The sequence below is a fragment of the Lagopus muta genome, chromosome 7 (assembly GCF_023343835.1).
Source record: "Lagopus muta isolate bLagMut1 chromosome 7, bLagMut1 primary, whole genome shotgun sequence".
Classification (NCBI taxonomy): Eukaryota; Metazoa; Chordata; class Aves; order Galliformes; family Phasianidae; genus Lagopus; species Lagopus muta.
Window position 1 is genome coordinate 24,000,907 of NC_064439.1, and position 21,939 is coordinate 24,022,845.

Here is a 21,939-nt window from a genome sequence, read left to right on the forward strand (position 1 = left end):
TATTAACCTGGTGCTCTGGATTGCACAATACTTTCACCCGTAATCAGCACTGCGGTTTGTGAACCGGTATCACAATGACAGGTAAATTGACCGTGAGGTACAGTCATTAAAAAGAAATACAATAGGTTGAATATGGGCTACTGTGCTCCCTTTGAGGGTTTGGGAAGCTGGCTTCTCCAAAGTGAGGCTGCTGCTCTTGAAATTGCTGTTGCATTTTCCCCTTCTCAGGAGAGCGCGCAGCCCTCACAGAACAGTGGTGCTGGACAAGAGCATGGAAGGATGAAGGCAGAGAGAGTTGTCCATTCCCATACCAAAGATTTAGAGGCTCCAGGAAATGCACTCAGCCAGGAATAAAGTGAAATATCCTCAATGAATAATTCATGCCCTGGAAAGTGGTTTTTCAGGGAAACTGAAGCTATACCGAGATTTGGACAAATTGAGCTGAAACACTTTCAGCAATAAAAAAGATGGATAGGAGGGGAGTACACTGAAAAACTTGAAATATCTTATTTCAACTTCCTGGATATTCAGGGTTGGATTTTTTTTTTGTTTGGTCTAGAAAAAAATATATATATATTTTTAATAGACAAAAATTAAAAGAGAAGATGTTACCAGAAAGTATTTAATGATCAGAAAATGAAATTAAATTTATGCTGATCTGTGTCTTTAGGCACTGTATTTCTGTTGTTTTTCTGCTTGCCTGGGGAGCTTAGCACTAGCAAGCACAGCTGGCAGTGTCAACAGGTGTCTCTTCTTGAGCACAAATAACCCCTCCCCAAGTTCTGCATTAAGATTTTAAGGGTAGTAATGCTCAGGGAAGTTCCTAAAAGCACGGTTTCTGTAGAAACATAGGGACATGCAGCTCGTATTTGGATGATGTCTGTTGTAGGGATTGGAAGCTCTGCAATCTGAGGATATCTCTGCCTTGACAAGAAGGTAGAGAAGGCTGTTCCTGGTGACACCCCTGTTTGTGCTGCTCCCTGTGACTAGCTTGCCTTGGGAGCCTTAGGAAGAGAGAGAACTCCCATGTTCTCTTATCAGAATGCAAGTATGCCATCTTCTTGGTCAGTACTAGTTTCAAGGAGAGCACGTTTATGATTCAGGGCTGGAGAACTGGCAGGTAAGTGATGTGCTTGGCTGGAGCTCAGGTAGCACAGAATGGCCTCAGAAGTTTCATATATCCAAAGGTTCCTGCCCTTCCACTCCCTGTAAGGAGCTGTAGGCTCCCATGAGGCCTCTCCTCTGCCTCTTCTTCTCTGAGCTGAACAAACCAAGAGACCTCAGTCTCTCTTCGTATGCCTTGCTTGCCTAGATCCTGCACTATCTTCATAACTTCCTTTAGATGATCTTTACTATAAAGTTTTATGTCCTTGTATTGCGGTGCCCAAAACTGTAGACAGTTGCTTCTAAGCATTGTTGCTTCTAAGCATTGTTGCTTCTAAGCATTGTTGCTTCTAAGCATTGTTGCTTCTAAGCATTGTTGCTTCTAAGCATTGTTGCTTCTAAGCATTGTTGCTTCTAAGCCTGCTATAACTACGTGGCTCTGAAAAGGTGAGTAGAAAAAAATCAACCTTCTGCAGCTGGCCTGTGTGACCCAACCAGATAAATCCCATCAGCTCAACACGTTATCACCAAAATTGAAGAGGTTGAGATTAAAGTTAGAGACCAGAGGCTTCTGACTTTCCAGAATGCAGCAACCTCTGGCTGTTGGGAAGGAGACAAATGAGAATGGGGAGATCTCCTTATATACTTGTATAAGCCTTATGTCACTGCATCCCATCATCTCACTTTCTAAGCACTTTTTATTCTATTCTGTCCAGTCAGTGGTTGCCTTCCTATAGTACCTGTGCGTGTGGCAGACCCAGCGAAGCACAAGCTGGGTAAGGTTCACATGGGTATGATGTTATTCGTCCCTAATAAGATAACCTGGTAACTGTAGCACGTCACAAGAATAGTTAGGAGTCACTTGGTGTTACTGTCTGGAACAGAGCCTGAGCTTGGTGAAATTGCCAGTCCACCACTCCAGTATTTGGCAGTAGCTGTGGCTGCTGCATACTGGTCCTTGTGTGCAGTGCAAGGGGCTGCACTGAGCTCACTTTGCTTAGGAGTCTCAGGTTGCTGGTTGGGAGGTGCTGCCCAGGGCGTGCTTCCTTTTCAGAAGCTTTACTGACACTTTTTCTCACCAGAATGTGTGTATCTAAAATCATAGTAATGGAGGCGGTGGACAAATTAATTCTGAGAGTTTGCATGACATAAATCAGCTTTTGAATATCATCGAGTAGCAGTTTGTGAACTAGTTGAAATGACGAAATGTTATGTGTGTATGATGTTTAGTATGTTACAGGTCACTGATCACTTATCAAACAGTTACAGATACCCGTTTCATAGATACTGAAGTGCTTTTGGAAGATATTTCATGGATTTTAATTGAGGGTTCTCACAAGATTAGAGTGATAGAAAGAAAATGTTGATTGTTGAGAATGAAAGAACCTCAGATGTCCCAAGTTAAGTGGCTTCACCCAATAAAAAAATGAATCATCATTTCAGCATCTTGCTAAAATGTTTTCTTGCATTACCTGTAACCAGCTGAGCACACGTAACTTCACAAGCAGGAGCAGGTTTGTGTGGCTGCATAAACTTGTAGTCACACTTGCAGCCTGAACTCTTTTGATATTTTAAAAGCTGGATAGAAGACTGAACAACTCCTAACATGTGAACAGACAAAGTTTGGCTTAAGTCACCACGCTGCTTTGGTAATACTGGTTTTCCTCATTAGAATTGCTATCTGATGCAACCTAAATACACTGTGGTATTTAAGCTAAAGTGGTGTGAGTAATTCAGTTAATTAATTAGCTGCAGGTAGCGCTTACGTTCCCTTGTGAAGGGATCAAAGGAGAACACTAAATAACATTTATTTTCTTGTTCTGCTCCATAGCAGTCAGTTCATTCAAATAACCTTATGACCCAAATGTTAATATAACTTATTATATTACCTTATGCTTTGGTGAACATTTCCACTCTGCGTAGTGATTATGACTGCTGGAACTCAACACATGCTGCTTTGGAGTAACTGAAAGTGGACAGAGAAATGGCATATGAGTAAGAAACGCCTAAACAGCTCTAAGTCCCCATCCTCCTACAAATTTATTTTCTTCCACCCTTGCCCTGGGATTTGCAGTACAGCTACTGCATCAGGAAAGCTGAAATGAGGAGTTTGGTCCACAGAGGGACACGGGCCTTCAGCATTTATCAGTGTGAGCATGCCCAGCTGAAGGAACTTTAATTGACAGCGACTGGGAGCATTAATTCATACAAGAATTTGGATTGGAGTTTGTGGATGCTTTTGTTTTTGTTTGTGGTCTTTTGCCTTATAACTTGCGTGGTTCAGCATTAGGGACTTCTTAGAAAGAAGAATAAAAGTCTGTTTTCCCTTGACTTGACTCTGCATCCCTGAGGGATTTAGATTAGAGAGGTTTGTTCCACTACCAGACTATTAGCAGAACTCTCCCTTTGTTGAAGGCATGATGCAGTGTGTGAGATTAAATGAGGTAAAATAAAACGAAGATCTAAGTAATCAGATTGCATGTGGACACTGAATGTTTTCATCTGTGTGCTAACGGTCTTCACTTAAATCACTGTTTTGTGATTTGAGGCATTAAAAAAGGCCTGAGTCCTTCTGAAGCTGTTAGTTAGCCATACTGCATATCTACGTTTGCAGGGAGGAGGTTCAGTTTTCAGTCTGTTGTCATTTGGGCTTTGATTTATTTGTCTGTGGCCGTGCTGTGGTGTAAAGGGAATTAAATTATCGCATTGTAATAAATACATTCTTTTTTTTTTTCCTTTTGATGTATTATCATCTTGAGCCACTTAATACAATGTAAAGCCATTTGGGATTTAAAGACAACAAGAAATGAGGCTTTATTAAATTCACGGAATCCTTTGCCTAATATATTGTTCCACTTTAACGATTTCACTACTCGACATGACTGAGGCTTATTTCATGTTTTCATTCAGTTTGACAAATGACAGTGCTATGCACATCATGAGAAAGAAAGTCTTTTAGAACACCAGCAGTGGTAACATAGAATTTGATGCACAGATGGCTTGGGCTTCATCTGTAATGGAAGGATCTTCACATCGTCTCTCAGCTTACTCTGCAGGCGTTTGTATAGGCATGTGTGTGTGACCAAACCTTTGCTATGGGTGCTTGTGTGTTGGTGAAGTGACCTTCATCTTGATGTTAATGTTTCCTTCTGTTTAATGTTCTTCAAAGAACAGAGCTTTCTTTCAACTGAAGGCCACAGCAGATCCACGTGTGTGTGTGTGTGTGTGTGTGTGTGTGTGTGTGTGTGAAAGGCCTGTCAGCCTGACATCAGTGCCAGGGAAGGTCATGGCACAAATCCTCCTGGGAGAGATCACACGGCTCGTGCGCAACGTCCACGGGATCAGGCCCAGCCAGCATGGGTTCATGAAAGGCAGGTCGTGTTTGACCAACCTCATCTCCTTCTATGACTGGGTGACCAGACAGGTAGATGAGGGAAAGGCTGTTGATGTAGTCTACCTAGACTTCAGCAAAGCCTTTGACATGGTCTCTCACAGTATCCTTCTGCAGAAACTGGCTGCCCGTGGCTTGGACGGTTTTACCCTCCGTTGGATGAGGAACTGGCTGGAGGGCCGTGGTCAATGGGTGGTGGTCAATGGAGTGAAGTCTGTTTCAAGTGGTGTCCCCCAGGGGTCGGTGCTGGAGCCCATCCTGTTTAATATCTTCATTGATGACTTAGATGAAGGGATTGAGTGTACCCTGAGTAAGTTTGCAGATGACACCAAGCTGGGAGGTGGTGTCGATCTCCCTGAGGGCAGGCAGGCCCTGCAGAGGGATCTGGATAAGCTGGATTGTGGGGCTGAGGTGAATGGGATGAGGTTCAACAAGGCCAAGTGTCGGGTCCTGCACTTTGGCCACAACAACCTTATGCAGTGTTACAGGCTTGGGGATGAGTGGTTGGATGACTGTGAAGAGGAAAGGGACCTGGGGGTGTTGGTTGATGCTCGGCTGAACATGAGCCAGCAGTGTGCCCAGGTGGCCAAGAGGGCCAATGGCATCCTGGCCTGCATTAGAAATAGTGTGGCCAGCAGGAGCAGGGAGGTGATCATCCCCCTCTACTCAGCACTGGTGAGGCCGCACCTTGAGTACTGTGTTCAGTTTTGGGCCCCTCACTACAAGAAGGACATTGAGGCCCTGGAACGTGTTCAAAGGAGGGCAACAAAACTGGTGAGGGGTCTGGAGCACAAGTCTTATGAGGAGCGGCTGAGGGAGCTGGGAATGTTCAGCCTGGAGAAGAGGAGGCTCAGGGGAGACCTCATTGCACTCTACAACTTCCTGAAGGGAGGCTGTGGTGCAAAAGGGTCTGGCCTCTTCTCCCAGGCAAATAGTAGGACCCGAGGAAATGGCAAGAAGTTATACCAGAGGAGGTTTAGGTTGGACATTAGGAGAAACTTTTTCTCTCAGAGGGTGGTCAGGCACTGGAATGGCTGCCCAGGGAGGTGGTGGAGTCGCCGTCCCTGGCAGTGTTCAAGAGGCGCCTGGATGAGGAGCTACGAGATGTGGTTTAGTAGCTTGTGGTACTAATAGGAATGGGAGGGTGGTTGGACTGGATGATCTTGCAGGTCGTTTCCAACCTTGCGATTCTGTGATTCAGTGAAAGGGATGGCTGGCTCCCATGGTTTGCTCCTGGAACTGTGGTCTCCATTCCCGAAGTTAAAGAGAAAAATGCAAAAGTGGAAGGTGGAGGTACATTAAGGGCTGGTAGCTTTCACACAGATTTTTTTGAGTCAAAAAACACAGGTGTTTTTTGGTCTGCAACATCAGTAAATATTGAGCTGTATTATATTCAATATTTCAGTAGGCAAAACAAAGCTACTGTATGCCTGACCTTCATATAACATGGCTGAGTCATTGGTATGTGTCCTATGTGTGGGAAACTTTAAAACATATGCTAGATCGTTGCCTGTAATATTGGCTGTAGAGGCAAAACTAGATGCATAGCAGTTGAAAATCTCATTGACTTCATTGAGATACAAGGAGGTATTGCAAATACCCATCCATGCAGTCAACTCTGAACTTGCAGCAGTGTACACACAGGGTTAACATTAGGCTTTTATGCAAGTTCTTGCCCAAATCGGGCTTCCCAGTTTGTGTAAATCACTTTTGCTCAGTCTCCAGCCATATAGACCACTGTAGGGAAGGAAGGGGGTGAGAACGATTTGCTTGTATTCCAGTGTGGACCATCTCAGTTTGTGCTGTCTTCAAGAAATTGCAGTGTTGGATCCAGCTAGAAATGACTGCTATTTTGTCATATCACTACTGCGTTTTATCAGGAAGTTCCGCTGTGGGTTACAGGCTCCTCTTGAAGCCTGATGTTCAAGAGCTCTTCACCAGAAACATCAGTGCTATTGAATGGAAACGGATCTTACGAGTCAATTTCAAAACAGATGCTGGCGGGGCAGTTTCCAGTTGGTTTTACGTTCCCCTTAGAGCACGCTTCCTCATGGTAAATTCCTTAACGTAGAGGAGGGTAACTAAGATAGCAGAATATATTTATTTTAATAAGAGCTTTAATGAACTTCAGGAACATGGTTTCAGTACAGCATTGTAAAAGCACTGTTACCTTGTACACACTGACCTCGGTCCTGCAAACAATTACTCTTGGCCATGTGTGTGCTGTGAAACGCATATGGATGTGTCACAGAGAGCGAGCTTGGGGTAGTTTGGAAAATCAGAAAGGTTAACAGAGGGGTTCTGCGACAATGCTTAAACAAAGCACTCCTCCCCAGAACCCTGCAGAGAGAGAAGCTTTTCTCTCTGCCACCGGAGCTGGATGGGAGAAGAGTGGCTTTGTGCCGGGATGGGGCAGCGCTGCGGGCCGACATGGCCGGCCACGGGCTGTCATCCCTGTGCTGTCTCTCCGCAGCTGGCGGTGCCGCACAACGACGAATGGACGCGCTTCGCTCGGACCCTGGTGGAGATCCGCGCCAACCGGGCGGACAGCGAGGAGGAGGGGGCGGTGGAGCTGGCGGCATAGAGGAAGAGGAGGAGCGGCCTTCCCTGCCGACTGTCGTGCTGTGGCTGCCGATGCCAGCGTGCGTGCCAGTACTGCTCAGAGCATTCCATGCTAATCACACGGCTTTACACGGGGCTGAAAAAATCCAGAGCATTTTCATACTTTATATTTCTGTCTGAAAGGTAAGAAAGAAAAGACAAATCAACCCTTTATGGGTTTAGTTGTTGCCTTTTAACTACTTAGTAGCCGTATTTAATGGGTAGGAACCCCTGGTTAAACTTGTGCTCACATTGCCCTTCTGGCGTAGTCCTATTAAATCCATATGAAGCCAGATATGATTATGTGCAGATGTGGTGTGCTTCACTGTATGGGACTGGGCCAAAGGCTTTAGATGTGGTGTTTCACATGGTGACTTACATTATGAATGGATGTACTATACGAAAGTTGCTGCTCCTTATTTATTGCGGTGTGCTGCATGGAACATATTTATTTGAAAGCATTAAAATAAACGATCCTAAAGCATGTGCATAATGAGAGAACTGCATTGTCTGTGTGCTGCTGTAGAGGTTACATTAAAGTCCACGTAACAATTACAGTACATCAGTTGTGCTTAAGATGTAAGATCTATAAAGGTTGGCTTGAGTGGATGGAGTGCGTTTCCTTTCCTCTTTTTAAGATGCCCATTATTTCTAGGCACTTTAACAATATTTCAAATACAGTTGGTCACTGATACTTGTCATGCAAGTTAACACTAACAGTCTGACAAAGGGTTGTGGTTCCCGAGTATGACACTAGCGTTGCCAATAAAATGTATCCAGCCTGTTCTGTTGCAGTGTGGTTAATCCTTCCCTGCCAGCAGCGCTCAGCACATTCATTACTGGGCACTGGGAAACGGGGCTTTGCCTGCTTGCAGAGCACTACTGCAGCTGCTGTGTGAGCACACGGAGGTGCAGGACTGGCCAGCCATGGCCTTGGTGCAACAGATTCTCTGCAGCTGTTACAGAACAAACTAATCCATGCCAGCTTCTAGGTTTGGTTTCCTCCCCAACCCTACTGTGCATGGTTACCTGCACACATAACAGCATTGTGCTGCTGTATGAACGAGAAGAAAAGGAATAAGGAAAAAAGGTCTTCAGAGTCAGTTTGTGGTAGGAGACAAACATTCTACTTTACAAGGAATTCACGGCCGGAGCAAGGCAGCAGGGCACAGGCTGAGGGATGTGGCAGGCTGCTGGCAGCACAGCATTGCAGTGTCCCCTGGGCAGACAGGTGAGCCATCACAGCAGGAAGCACTGGAAGTCAGGCAGTAACAATTCTGTGCGTTCCTAGGGAAGCACATCTCCATGCAGTTTAGGACTGTATTGGCTAATGCCATCCAGGGCCAATCACATTCTGAACCATGGGCTGGGTTCCTCAGATTGGGATGTCGCATCCCTATGCCTGCAGACACAGGACCTGAAACAATGCACAGTGGTGTCAGCTATCAGAGTCAGCCCTATGGAGGCACACACACGCATGCACATGTCCATCAGAGCCTGTTACAGGCCAAGGGCGCTCTGCCCATCACCCTTGCACAGCAAACCCACACCCAAGTGTGTGTACCTGTATGGGAACTGCTGGGTCATGGTCTGAACCTCTGATTGAGCACCTGAAGAGAGCGCTGAGTCAGCCAGAGGAGCACAGGTGAAGGCAATTCTCCTGTGCTGCCGGAAGGGGTGGAGCCAGGCTGCATCTCTCCTAGATCCATTTAAGAGCTGGCTAGCAGTGGGGAAGGATCTCGTCTGGAGATCTGCTCTGCTGGAGTTCCATAAGTGAGCCCAGGATACAGGTAAGCTTTCTACCCATTTTCTTTTTGTTACTATAATCTGCTTTGCCTAACTCTCTTGTTTATTTTGTAATTATAACAACTTAATATCCATCGATTATACAGTACCCAACATGGGTGCAGTGGGAAAGGGCTCAACCCCACTCTGTTTCCTGTGCATTATAAGCTGTGCACTTACAGCAGTAACTTTGCTTCTTTGTTTCCACATTACCTTCAGTTTTTGGAATCAAAGTGAGGGGAAGTTCCATAATACCATGCAGAAGAACTTCCTTACGGTAAGGGTGATGCAGACTGGAACAGGCTGTCCAGCTGCGGAGCCCCCTTCTATGTTGATATTCAAGACCCACCTGGATGCCTACCTGTGCGACCTATTGTAGGGTACCAGCCTGAGTTGGATCATTGAGTTGGACTCAATGATCTCCAGAGGTCCCTTCCAACCCCACGACTCTATGAAGTACTCACTGCCCACACTGCCTCTGTGCATTCTTAGCTCATAAAGTGGCCTCAAGATGTGCCTCAGAAGCGCTGCACATTTCCACAGAGCAAAGCCCAAAGGGCTGACACCGCGTGCAGCAGAGGCTTGGACAACCTTGAGCATGAGAAGCATCCAAGGCCTGAGTATCACAGCAGCGCTGGTGTGGCCACATCGTGTGCTGCAGAGGCACTGAGTCTCACACCATGCTGGGGCACGGCGCTGTGCTCAGCCATTGCCCGGTGCACAGCAGAGGTGGCCCAGGTGGCCCTGTCTCCTAAGTCAGACGCAGAGCAGTTTGTCAGATACCCCATTTTTAGCACGTTGAGAGAAACCTGCCCAAGTTATTTAGGAAGCCTGTGGTACGTATGGTCGTGAAAGCATCCCCACTGTCAGTCTTAAGGAACTTAAGCCAAACCCCCTTTCTTAGGGACAGGCAGAAAATCCCTCAGCTCCTGCTGGGCACACAAACAGGAACAGAGGTGGCTGCCTGAGATGCCCCCAGTAGGGAACATCATCAGTATTAGAGCAGCTCTCTTTTTGGCTGACTCAGTGGGATGTGGCTGGGCTGCAGGAAGCAAACAAGGTTACTTTTTATCCTATTCTTTCCAACACTTTGCTAAACTCACCTAGAAACTCAAAGACAACAGACATCTCAATATCCCTGGGGCCTTATGTTCGTAAGGCAATCTGACAATTTCTTGGCCTGTAAGCTTTTCAGAACTTTTGCATCCTTTTGTGTTTGGAGGAAGCTGACAGCACACAGCCAGAGGATCTCTGGACAGAACTGCTCTGAGTATCATGAGCTGGGCCACGCATCGGAGAGGCCATCACAGACTCTTCACCATTCTGTCCCTGCTAACAGAGATGTGTCCTGGCTGCAACAGTCCAAGACATCCCATCCCATTCCCAGACCACGTCAGAAGCGAGTGGCTGCCACCTGGATGTGCACACCTAGGCAGGCACTGACCCAAAAGCACAAAAGAACAGCTCAGCACTCAGATGTCTTCTGAGAGCTGCTGCTTTCCCGTGGAAATTCTTGACAAGGTAAGTCAGGCAAAAGCAAGCGATTAATTGGAAAAACAACTCCTAAATTGCCTAAAAATCTCCAGTGTCAAACGCAAGCAGCTCCCAGAGAAAAAGTTTAACTTTTGTGACAAGACTTAACAAAAAACCATGTCAGTTAACTTTGGAGAAATACCAAAGCAGCAGGCTTTTTACCCATTTTCGAAACAAAGGAGCTGTCATTTTGGAAGACTTGAATAGATGAGGCCGAGAGGGTTGCAGCCAACAGCTGCCCTGTGCTCTCTGCACACTACAGCCCAACTCGGAGGTACAGCTGCTGGTAAGTATCATTTCCCCTCACCTTCAGGTGTGCAAGCACTGCAGGCTGCTATTCTCATGCCTTATTTCACTGATAATTTTGAAATACAATTTAGTTGAAGTAAATAATTTTGATGACGACCCAAACACAAATGCAATACAGCAATTTCAGTATTTCAACAAATAGCAATAAAACAACACAGTATTACCCACCTACTTCTTCTGCAAAGATACTGCATCCAGGCATATTCTCAGTTTACAATCTGTGCTGAAGCCAACACTTCCCATCTTCCAAAAGAAGAAAAGCATTCTTCTGTAAACACTAAATTCTTGTCTTAAGAGGTAGCACAGAGGATACCCAACAATAACTTCTATTGGCCAGGTACTCCGAATAACACAGGTCTAGTGGCTTCTATGACAGGGTTATAGCATTGGTGGAAAAGAGAAGAGCAACTGACATCATCTATCTGGACTTGTGCAAAGAAAGCATTTGATACTGTATTGCACAACATCCTTGTCTCTAAATTGAAGATATGTGGCTCTGACGGATCACCTGGTAGGTAAGGAATGTGCTGGATGGTCGCACTCAGAGCTGTGGTCACTGGCTCAACGTTCAGGTGGAGACCAGTGATCAGTGGCGTTCCTCAGGGGTTGGTATTGGGATCTGCACGGTTTAACATCTGTGTCTGTGACACAACAGCAGGATTGAGTGCACCTGCAGCGAGTTAGCAGATGACAGCAAGCTGCATGGTGCAGCTGACAGGCTGGAGGGAAAGAATACTATCCAGATGCACCTGGACCGGCTTGAGAAGTGGGCGTGTGCAAACCTCATGAAGTTCAACAAGGCTCAGTGCAAAGTCCTACACCTGAGTTGCATCAATCCCAAACACGAATTCAGGCTGGGAGGAGAATGGATTGAGAGAAGCCAGGAGAAGGTTAGAGGTTTTGGCTGATAAGAAGCTCAACATGACCTGGCAATGTGCACTTACCAGCCCAGAAAGCCAACCACATCCTGGGATGCATCAAAAGAAGCGTAACTATCAGGGCAAGAGAAGTGAGTGTCACCTGTGTGCTCCACTCTTGCACGGCCTCACAGCACTGCGTTCAGCTCTGAGGCCATAGCTACAGACGTGGAGCTGCTGGACAGAACTTCTTGAGGAGGTCAGGAGAACGATCAGAGGGCTGGAGCAGCTCACCTATGGAGACAGGCTGAGGGAGCTGGTCTTGTTCAGCTTGGAGAAGAGGTTCTGAGGAGACCTCACTGTAGCTTTCCAGTACTTAAAGGGGGCCTACAGAAAAGCTAAAGAAAGACTATTTTATAAGGGCCTGAAGTAATAGGACAAGGAATGACAACTTTAAATGGAAAGAAGGGAGATTGAGATAGATGTTAGGAAGTAATTCTTCCCTCGGAGGGTGGTGAGGTGCTGGCACAGACTGCCCAGAGAAGCTGTGGATACTCCATACCTGGAAGCATTCAGGGCCAGAGACTGGATGGGGCCCTGAGCAGCCTGATTTAGAGGAAGGCGTCCCTGGCCACGATGGGAGAAGGTTGGAACTAGGCGATCATTAAGATCCCTTCCAGCTCAGTCCAAGCCAGTCTGTGATTCTATGACTATAAAAAGAAAAAAAACAGAAAAAGCAAGCAGAAAGGCCTACTTCAATCCTGCTTTTTGACTGAAGAAAAATTTCTTTTTTTTACGACATCTACACCAATGTGTGTCTTTTCTACGCACACGGACACAGGTAATTTCGTTCTCAAACTGCAGATGTTTTTATAGCCCAAACACCTGAATATCAGCTTTATCTTTAACTTAAATTTATAAATGAAGTTGAATAAGCCTTTGGATGTACTATCCCATTTCCATAACAGAATACCACATGTGCATCTGTTTGAAAGGTTTATTACTATCTTCATAAATACATAATTTTCTAAACACTGTGCAAGGCACCAAAAAATTAAGTAAAATCTTTTCTTTTAGAGTATTTTAATCTCTGTGGACTCAATGAAGTAAATAAGAATCTGAAACCACCTATTTGCCAATTACAAGCCAGCAGTTAAGGCAGGTACCATTGATACAGTGCATGAATTTTCTATTGCAGCTATTTAAACAAGCAGCGTTTTACTAGAGTGCATATACAAACTGAATTCCAAACACCAGCAACCCAAGATAGGCACCTAGTTATGAAATTTCCTTGTACGTGTAGTAGAATGCCAAAAGTACTGCCATAAAGTGCAAAGACTATGGACAATAACACTTTCTTTTGAGCATTTTGATACTAGTAACATAATACAACGGCTAAACATTTATAAATGTGGTTTCCATTACAAAAACATGTTCCACATAAAAGCTTCATAACACAATCCAGAAACAGAACTTGTGCGTGTACATATTTAAAAAGTCAAAGCTGTACTGGCAGAGTTAGGTACCAGGGGTGTATTTGCTGACCTCTACAGACACGCACTAAGTTGAGAACCAATTCACAGGTGCACTCAAACTCATTCTGCTTTGAGCACCGTGATATCCACTGAGTTTTTCTGCCATTTGACTGACAGTGTGTGACATCCACCCTGGGAATCTGCAACTGAGCACTGTCTGTAAGATGATCTGGCTCACAGCTCTCACCCAACCCTCCCCAATAAATGGAACCTAAAATTAGTGTCTTCCCAACACAAGCTCATGTCAGATGTGGACAGATACATTCATGGTCCCAAACTTAAAACGACTGGTAAGAATCTCACAGTGATCTGGTTAAGGAAGCACAAAGACAAATGATTACGTTTAAGATGAGAACTGCCTTAAAACTCAAATGAAGCCAAACTGTTATACGATGTGAAGCTAAAGGAACAAAAGTATTAACCAATTAGAAAAGTGGCTCTTTCCCAACTAATAACAAAAAGCCTACAGCAATAAGCTTAGGGTCCTACTGCTGCAGCAGCCTTTGAGGTAGGTGGTGATGGCTTAAACCGAGGTAGGTAAAGTCCAAACTTGTTTTCGATCCCTGCAAAAGTGGCAACTGCCAATTTGTAACCACCAACATGGTCAGGGTTAGGAGCAGGGAGCGTGATCCTGGATTTAGGAACTGGCTCCGATCCAGCTGGTTTTCTGCAAAACAATAATAATAAAAAAATAATAATTTCCATAGCATGAAAGCAGTATTCACAAAACTACTCCGTAAAGACAGCTGAGGGAGGGACCTGAGAGCACCTCCTACTGAGTAACTCAATTAAATGCCACAACCTTCCAGAACAGCCAAGAGTCTTTGCATTCACTGAGATGGAGGATGGTCAAATCTTTCAATGCACTGATTAAAACAAAGTTCAGAAGTCTCTCCTACAGCATACAACCAATCCAGTAACTCAGCAGAGTTTAAATAACTTCTTTGGTAGTCTTCTATTGCCCCCAGAGCTTCATAAGCATCTGCAGCTGCATCTGGTAATCATGTTAAAACAGCAATATGCACACCCCTATGTACTATGTCCTCAAAGGAGGCAGAGCTGAGACTCCAACAAACAGTATTTGGACCTGGTGACACCTGTAGACCCTTCTGTATGTCAAATCCCTCCTTAATAAGGGATACAGCTCCTTCAGCACACTAATGAGGACTAATGAAGAGTGCATCCTGACTCAGTAAGCATTACACATCCCCTGCAGTTCTACCCCCACCCTGTTATTCAGCCTTTTGCTGTCTCCGTTTATACCAACACATGTCCCCAGATCAAAATGATGACCTGAAATGTGGTAATGTCTTGCTGTGATACAGGTGGTGTATCATCATCTTATCCTCCACCAGACGTAACGTGGCTTAACCAACATTAACAAAACCTTTGCAGTATCTTCTACACAATGCTAAGACCCCTATTCTGCCCAAAGACACATGGAGATCCCAGAGCAGCTGTGGGGTCCCAGGCACATTCACACACCACATACTTACACTCCCCCGAAGTCCACGTAAAACCATCTCTGCAGTAGTTCATAAGTCACAAGAGTTACACCAAACTGGGGAGATGATCGAAACACACGAGCTTGAAAGGAAACAAAACAGTCCTTAAGTGACACAAAACCAAAGCAAAGCAAAACAAAACAAAACAAAACAAAACAAAACAAATAGTAATCAAAGCTGTTTTCCACACCTCCTGCTCCTTTCCACAGAGCCTTTGGACCTTCCTCTCGAAGGATCTTCACAAAGCAATCTACAACCCCGCTGTAAGTGGTCTGCCCTGCCCGGGCTGCTACCTGTAGCCTTGTTTTGATGACATCTGCAGGAGTCACCAGAGAGGCCGCAGGCATACCTGGAGACAGAAAAACCTTTGGGTTGGTATTGCTGACTTATTACATATGCTACAAACTGCAGTTCCCCAGGGGTAACCGTGCCCTTCATCCTTACATTAGCAGAACCCAGCACACAAGGTTTGAGCAGAAGTTGGAAAACAAGCAACAGGAGGCAGCGTTGTGGACGTGGCTTCACCCAGAGAAAGCTTCTCTTAGAGGAAAAATCGTATCACAGGCTTCCTGTCAAGCTGGGAGGCACAGCCTGGATTTTTCAGTGCTAACCAGAAACTTGCATAGTCAATAAGCACAATGTTTTTGGAGGTGAGGTCGATCTTTCCCTTTCCTCTTCACGCCTCGCTGTGGTTCCTGGCACTCTGGCTGCACGCTGTGCTAGAAGAGCCTGCACACACACACTGCCCTTATCCCCACACAGCAGCTTTACCAAGAACTGATAATGCTGTGCACGCTCAGCAAGGCACAAGAGCTAAGTTTAAAGAAAGGTTCATTTTTCTCATTAGGAACGGCAGATTGCTCAGCTGCAAAGTCACAGCTGACATCCCCAGCAGAACGCTTGGAGGAAGATTTAAATTTACCCTGGCAGACAATCAACTGAAAGTAAAAAACACCAAATTACCAACAGGCAATATCTCTGAAATCATTCCTGTCCAAAGGAGACTGCCCATGTTTAGAATTAAGAAAAAAAAGAAAGAAAGAAAAAATAGGGATCGAGACTGTACCCAGGAGACAGTGTCTCTTATGGTTTTATTACTTTTCCATTCCGCATCTGTTCCAAACCAACTTGGTCAGATGTAGATGCATAAATCTCCTTTGCTTTGGTTTTTTTTTAGGCTTAATAATTCTGTAACAATTTTTGTCCAAACCAGCATGGTCTGGCTTCAGGCACCACAGCATCCTTCTGCACGCTGCTTCAGAGAGATGGAAGCTGGTACATATCACCAAAAGAATTCCTCCTCCTCTCCTGGACCCCCCAAAATAACACACACACTGAACTTGCACAGTGGTCAGTCTGGCAGGCAAATGCAACAACTCAGTAAAGGTTTCTGAACTTTGGAGAGGCTGAAATTCCTCCTTGCTTACCCTTACCCACACCAGGATATTGGTTTGTCTTCAATTTAAAGCTGGACTTTTGTTCTTCAAAAGCCAGCCAGTGTTTTCAAGGAAAACCAAAGGACATACTTAGAAGCAATTCTGCTTACTACACATTGACTGCCATCTCCTTATTCCTCACTCCTTATTGCTATTTTGTATAAAACGAGTTTTATTGATTTTCTGGTTTTTTTGGTTTCTTTTTTAATCCTGTTTTCAGAGCTATGTATAAAGCACAGAAGACTTCACAGACAAATAAAAATTCACAGGCCACTGTCCTGAGGAGCATACGATCAGAATGAGACAAATGACTCAGCAGGAGATGACAGTAAAAAAGAGGAGCACGGGAAGAGAAGGAAGCTCATAGGAGCAGTAAGCAGATGGAGCAAATTAAAGAGCTATCCTGTTGTTGATAATGGCATCACCTCCTCAGAAAATGCCATGGCACAACAGGTTGATCGGGTGAACAGTGAAAACAGCAGCAGATCCAACTAGATGATGTGCGTGTTGTGCTGCATGTGTCCCTAATGACAACAAAAAGGAAGAAAACACAGACAGCAGACACAACACCCATTGGCAAAGGGTGCGGGTGTGCATCCAAGCAGGCCAGCTTGTAGCAGAGGGCCCTGCACATTTAGAGTTGGAGCCAGTGCTGGAGGTGTGGGGTTCTTGTTGAGGCCTCCCCTCAGCCTTCTCGTGGCAAAGCAGGGCTGACATGCACGCCCCACCATACTTTATCTGTACCCAATAGAGAAATTCCTTGGTTTTGTAAGCTGTATAATGAATGGTGGATCTTTAATACTGTAATTTGCTCATGAGAGTTAACTTTAAGAGGACTTCACAGGAAACCCTGGATAAAATTCACAACACAGCTAGTTTGGTAAGCTGTATCAGCAACAATAAAGACTGCTTCTGTGCCTGGACTTCAAAGGACAGTTATCTCAGTCTGCAATCAACTGACAATGGCTAGAAAGAGAAAAAGAGGAAAAACCAAGAAATGACTTGGCTTTAAAATGCCAACTGATGTTTGAAGTCTATAAATAAGAACTGAAGTTCAAAAATGGTTTTGTTCCACTAAATTGGGTGAGAAGTAAGTTGGATGTAAGCTCCTGTTGAAAGGTTTGGAGATTGGTTGTTCTGGGGTATGGGGATGGGAGAGGACAGGGTTTGTAAGCACCAGTCACTATAACACAGTTGGTTTTCTTGGTGCCAGGTTGATTCCTCTGCACTACAGATGACTGAATGCCAACATAAGGAGTTGAAGCCATATGCTTTCAGCAAGGCAGGCTAGTTGATCTGCACTGGCCTTGGCCACATCCAGCAATCAGTTACTGTCTTTAAAAGGTCCTTACTCTTTAAGAAACACAGCCCCACATATAATCCTGACCAAAAACAACTCCCCCAGGAAGAAGAAACCTTAAAAATCAAACAAGAAAAAAGATGAACTACTTATCTGTGCTGGACTCATGTGTCTCCGTCATTTTTCTAGCCTGCCAGGCTGCAGCAGCCTGCCAGCTGGCCAGAACTTGGGTACAGCTTTGAGAAGCCAAGCAGCCCATGATTAACATGATGAAAACATCTGCTTTGTGAGTGCTGATGGGAACATCCTGCTTGTTACCCACTCCCCTACTGCCATGTTGCACAAGCTTTTGAGCCCACTTGTTCCCTTAGAGAACTTCTAAGGAATGGATGTGGCAGGAATAGGCTCCCAGGCTGCACGAGGCAGTGAGCCCCTTTGGGTATAGGAGCTGTGCATCGTGTCAGGGACCACCTACACAGCTGACACAAAGGTAAATTGAGTCTGCAAAGTGTCTCTGTCTCCCCCTAGGCTCTGGCACACTCAAACTGAATACATCTGTGGAAACTGCTTGGCTATCCTACACACTATGCAGCAGACTAGAACAAGCAAGTGCTCAAGATGACACTCAGCACCTCTTAGGTATCTGGGTAGTCAGGAATCCACAACTTATGGCACACAAGACAACAAGCAACTCCTTATGCTTTCTACCACACAAGTGCCTGTTGCAACAGGCAAGACAATGGAATACAGCCCAGTTCAGAAACTGTTCTGATAAGGGTGAAGTCCTCACAAAGCCATGTAACTGCACAGGAGACAGTGGGTAGCAAGTAATTTTCATCATTTTGTCACATGTTTTACCAACGTTTTCTGCAAGCACGGTTGTTGGATTCCACACACCAATATTCAAGATTCCTTTGATCACAAAATTTCATAAATGCCATGATTTTATTTTCAGTGATTTCATTTATAAACCATTTCAACAAAAACCTTTACCAGTTATTCAGCCAGCCAAAGCCAACAGCACAGTAACGTCACAAGTAAAGATGATGCATGACGACAAAACATCAGAACTTCAATCTTTCCTTTCTTTTTTTCCCTAAACATTATGAATATACCCCAAACTTGCAGGATCTTTATTTTTAACTTCAGGTCATTTCTCTAGCATAGCAGCTTTATGTTATTTTGGCACAATGCTGCAAAATGTGCTCTAACTACTGCACTGCCGGTGTAACACAAACACACATAGAGAGCAGTTTGGGCACTTACCAGCTATTGACCCAGCCAAGAGCAGATTTCCAGGACTGACTCTTCCATCTTCATTGGCAAATGAAGCTTTCAAATGAGCATAACAGGGGAAGTAAATAGCAGAGAAGGGGATGTCACGCAAAAAACACGCCTTAGCGCCCTGCATTGAAAAAGAGAACAGGTTTTGAGAACGAGCAAATTTAACACGATGAACAACGGACACTGGAGAACAGAGCAACATCATAATTTTTGTTTTGTCACTAAGAGCTTACAGGAAAAGCAGTTGCTCTTCTCAAAATAAGATAGATGTATTTCACTCTGCTGAGTAGCATGTGAGTATTGCTTTTTGGCTCAGCAATTTCTATCATTATATTTATCTTGTCTACTTGTTCTCCCTCACTCCTTAATAGCGTAGACATTTATTGGTAATAGAGAAAATGTTGTGTGTTGGCATAAACTCTGGTAACACCTTTGCAGAATAGTAAGTAGTTGACATTTGAGCCATATGCCTGCAGAAGAAGTTCAGAGTATGTTTGAAGAAGAGTCACAGGACAAGTCTGTTCCTTCTCATTCCCACTTAACAATAACTACTTCAAAGATAATAGTGCTTCCTCCATATATCCATACAGACATTGCAATTGATAATGCAACACATATCAGAGGAAAGAGGGGAAAGCAGGGCTGTAACACCAACCCTTGCACAGAGCGGTAATGGAGAGACTGATTTGTGATTTCTGAAGTACGCATGATTTGGGATACAGTTTGTTTTCAGGTGAGTTTCAGCTCTTGTGACCAGTTTGCTTCAGTGGTACAAACAACCAATGCAGTTACCGGTACAATGGCTTCCAATTTAAGAGGACAGTAAAAAGGCAAGAAAAACTGTGGGGCAAGAAAGGCAAGAAAAATTTTTTTCTAGCAAGAGAAAATGCAAAAAGCCACTACAGTAGGTCAAAGAAAATGAAATACCAAATATCATCCATGCTCTGATAGCAAAGGGACCTGCAGTCTGCCTTTCCTCAGCCTCGGTACCCAGGACACCAGAGTCTGAGCGCATAAGGACTGAGTGTGGCAGGCAGACACAAAGAGAAGGTGCCTTTGGAAAAATGGTGAAGTCTTTCAAGCTTCTGAAAGAACTGCTTCATGGATGAGGCTAAGCCTGCTTGCTTTGAAACTAGGGCAGAGTCACAGTGAAACTCCTTGAGGTTTCTCAGTAAGCCCTCCTGAGGTGCCCTGGTTGCTACAGCTCTCTGGTGTACAGCCCTACTGGAGCATGGCTCAGCACCAGGCATTTCACAGGTGACATGCTAATATGCACAGAATTTAATTAAATCTAATTATATGCTTGGACATATCGGTAAGTTTAGCTCATACGGTAACGGCAATGAAAATAGAGTGCTGAAGTAAGCTGGATGCTGGTTATCCAGCAAACACGCAAGAGTTGCAAGGTGTCAGAAAGGCTGAAAAGATGCCTTTTGGCAAGGTGAGGCAGAAGGAATTACTGTAAAAACAGATCCTGTCAGCCCGTTCACAGGAGATGCTAAGAAGCATAGTTTGACCTCTGAGAAAATGAAGATTTTATCTAAAACCAGCCATTAGATCTACTCGTCAGATGTTCTGCATGGCACGGGTGTAGTTGCCAAGTGCAGCGAGCAAAACAAACTGCTGGAGCCCCTTTCTGTCCCTGATCCTCTCTCAGCTTATCTCCTGACAGACCAACAACTGACCATTTTACCTGACAGTCCATTGTAAGGTTAATTACTCTTGCTTCTAAGGTTTGCCTTGTTGTGTACTTGGATCTGATCTGATTAATGCTTGCAGTCACTGGTTCTTGTTAGGCCTTCCTAAGGTACACTGAATAAGACTTAAAGAAAATGTCACATCGGTCCTCAAAGCACTGCCATTGCACAGCCACAGGCTGAACCGAGATACCAGGCACAAAACAAAGTCAGTGCTGGGCTGGGCTCTCAGAATTACAGCCTGTACACCTCACCAACAGGGTAAGAAGGTGGATCTTTTGCAGTTCACATTCTGCAGGAGTTCTGGCCTTCCAACAGAAGCCTGTTTTACAGTTTACCTTTAAGCCTTACATTAAAAAAAAAAAAAAAAAAAAAGACTAGGGCTTTACCCAGCTCTGCATGAGAAAACAACTTTTTAATGATCAAATGTCTGCACTGTATTCATCTCACAGAAAAATTACGAAATTCACTAATGAAACATTCTCAGACCAAGACGGTTTCTTCAGGATTTATTTTTAGAGCATACTTCTCCTCAGAGCAAATCTCCTCGCTGCCTTTACCCTCAGGGCACATTACTTTTATTTTCCTTGCAATGCTGCCATTAAACACTGTGCACATTTTCCTCCGCATTTTTTTCATACTCTGAAATATCTCTACATAGCTGAAATAACGTATGGAAATCCACGAACTCCGACTGCAAGCAACTCTCAGCGGAATCAGACTGCTAATATTCTTCCCCCTTCATTAAAAGGCCCTTTTTCACAGGACAGAAATGGCGTGTTGCTCATATCACTAATAACGCACACTCAGGTACGCAGAGAGAGGATGTCCATCAACTTAGCTGGCTGAGTGTAAACAAACCCTGGATCAAAACTTGGATCCACTTTAATAATGACCCGATTTGGCCCTGTTCCAATATCACAACAGTCTAAAGTTTCCCCCCATCGTTCTGTTTAAAGTCTGGGAAAGCATGTTTAAAAGCAGGCCTCATTTAACTTCAAGTTAATCATCCGCAACCAGCCTAGGCCAATTAGGAAGGCTTAGGGAGATTGGCTGCAGTATCTTGAAAAGCAAAAGCAACATTTATTTTACTTCTCGCACCTATTTGATGTGGACAACGTGCTGAAAGCCAAAAGGGGTTTTAATCAGTCCCCAGAAAGCTGTAAGGATCATCCGCTCGCGTTTATTCTGGCAGCCAAGGTGCAGAGCTGCCAGGCATGAAATTGTTGGGAGATCTTACACACCATAACATGTGCCTCACCAATGCAACAGCGGCTTGGCTCCCATCTTCCAGCTCTTTAATAACCTGAAAGCTCTTAATCTTGGATGCTATCTCACGGAATAAACCTATGGAGGTTAAAAACAAACAAAAACAAAAAAAAACAAACCAAACAAAAAACAACACACAAAACCAAGCTCTGATTGTCAAAGATTCTGATAAATAAGCCCAAGTCAGTGCCGGGGCAGGTTCTTTAGCATGCTAATTCCTGCTTATACCAGCTCTACCTGCAAATAAGGCTCTAAACAAACTATTTCTACTACAAGGGGAGGGTAATTATACTGACAAAGGCACCTCTGTGTCGGGCTGGGCACAAGGAGCCG

General features: G+C 44.6%; 2 protein-coding genes across 9 annotated transcripts in view; one reads left to right on the forward strand and one right to left on the reverse strand.

Annotated features, from left to right (window-relative positions):
- Positions 1-7,881, forward strand: part of DYNC1I1 (dynein cytoplasmic 1 intermediate chain 1) — a 188,824-nt gene extending 180,943 nt beyond the window's left edge. For all 6 annotated transcript variants that reach the window (XM_048952226.1, XM_048952228.1, XM_048952227.1 and 3 more), the window contains one exon: positions 6,969-7,881. In XM_048952226.1, the coding sequence (XP_048808183.1) occupies positions 6,969-7,079 (111 nt within the window). In that variant the 3' untranslated portion in view covers positions 7,080-7,881. The remainder of the gene's footprint in view (positions 1-6,968) is intronic.
- Positions 7,882-12,563: 4,682 nt separating this feature from the next.
- Positions 12,564-21,939, reverse strand: part of SLC25A13 (solute carrier family 25 member 13) — a 92,806-nt gene continuing 83,430 nt past the window's right edge. For all 3 annotated transcript variants that reach the window (XM_048952222.1, XM_048952221.1, XM_048952220.1), the window contains 4 exons: positions 18,623-18,761; positions 14,811-14,969; positions 14,612-14,702; positions 12,564-13,782 (listed from right to left, as the gene is read on the reverse strand). In XM_048952222.1, the coding sequence (XP_048808179.1) occupies positions 13,593-13,782; positions 14,612-14,702; positions 14,811-14,969; positions 18,623-18,761 (579 nt within the window). In that variant the 3' untranslated portion in view covers positions 12,564-13,592. The remainder of the gene's footprint in view (positions 13,783-14,611; positions 14,703-14,810; positions 14,970-18,622; positions 18,762-21,939) is intronic.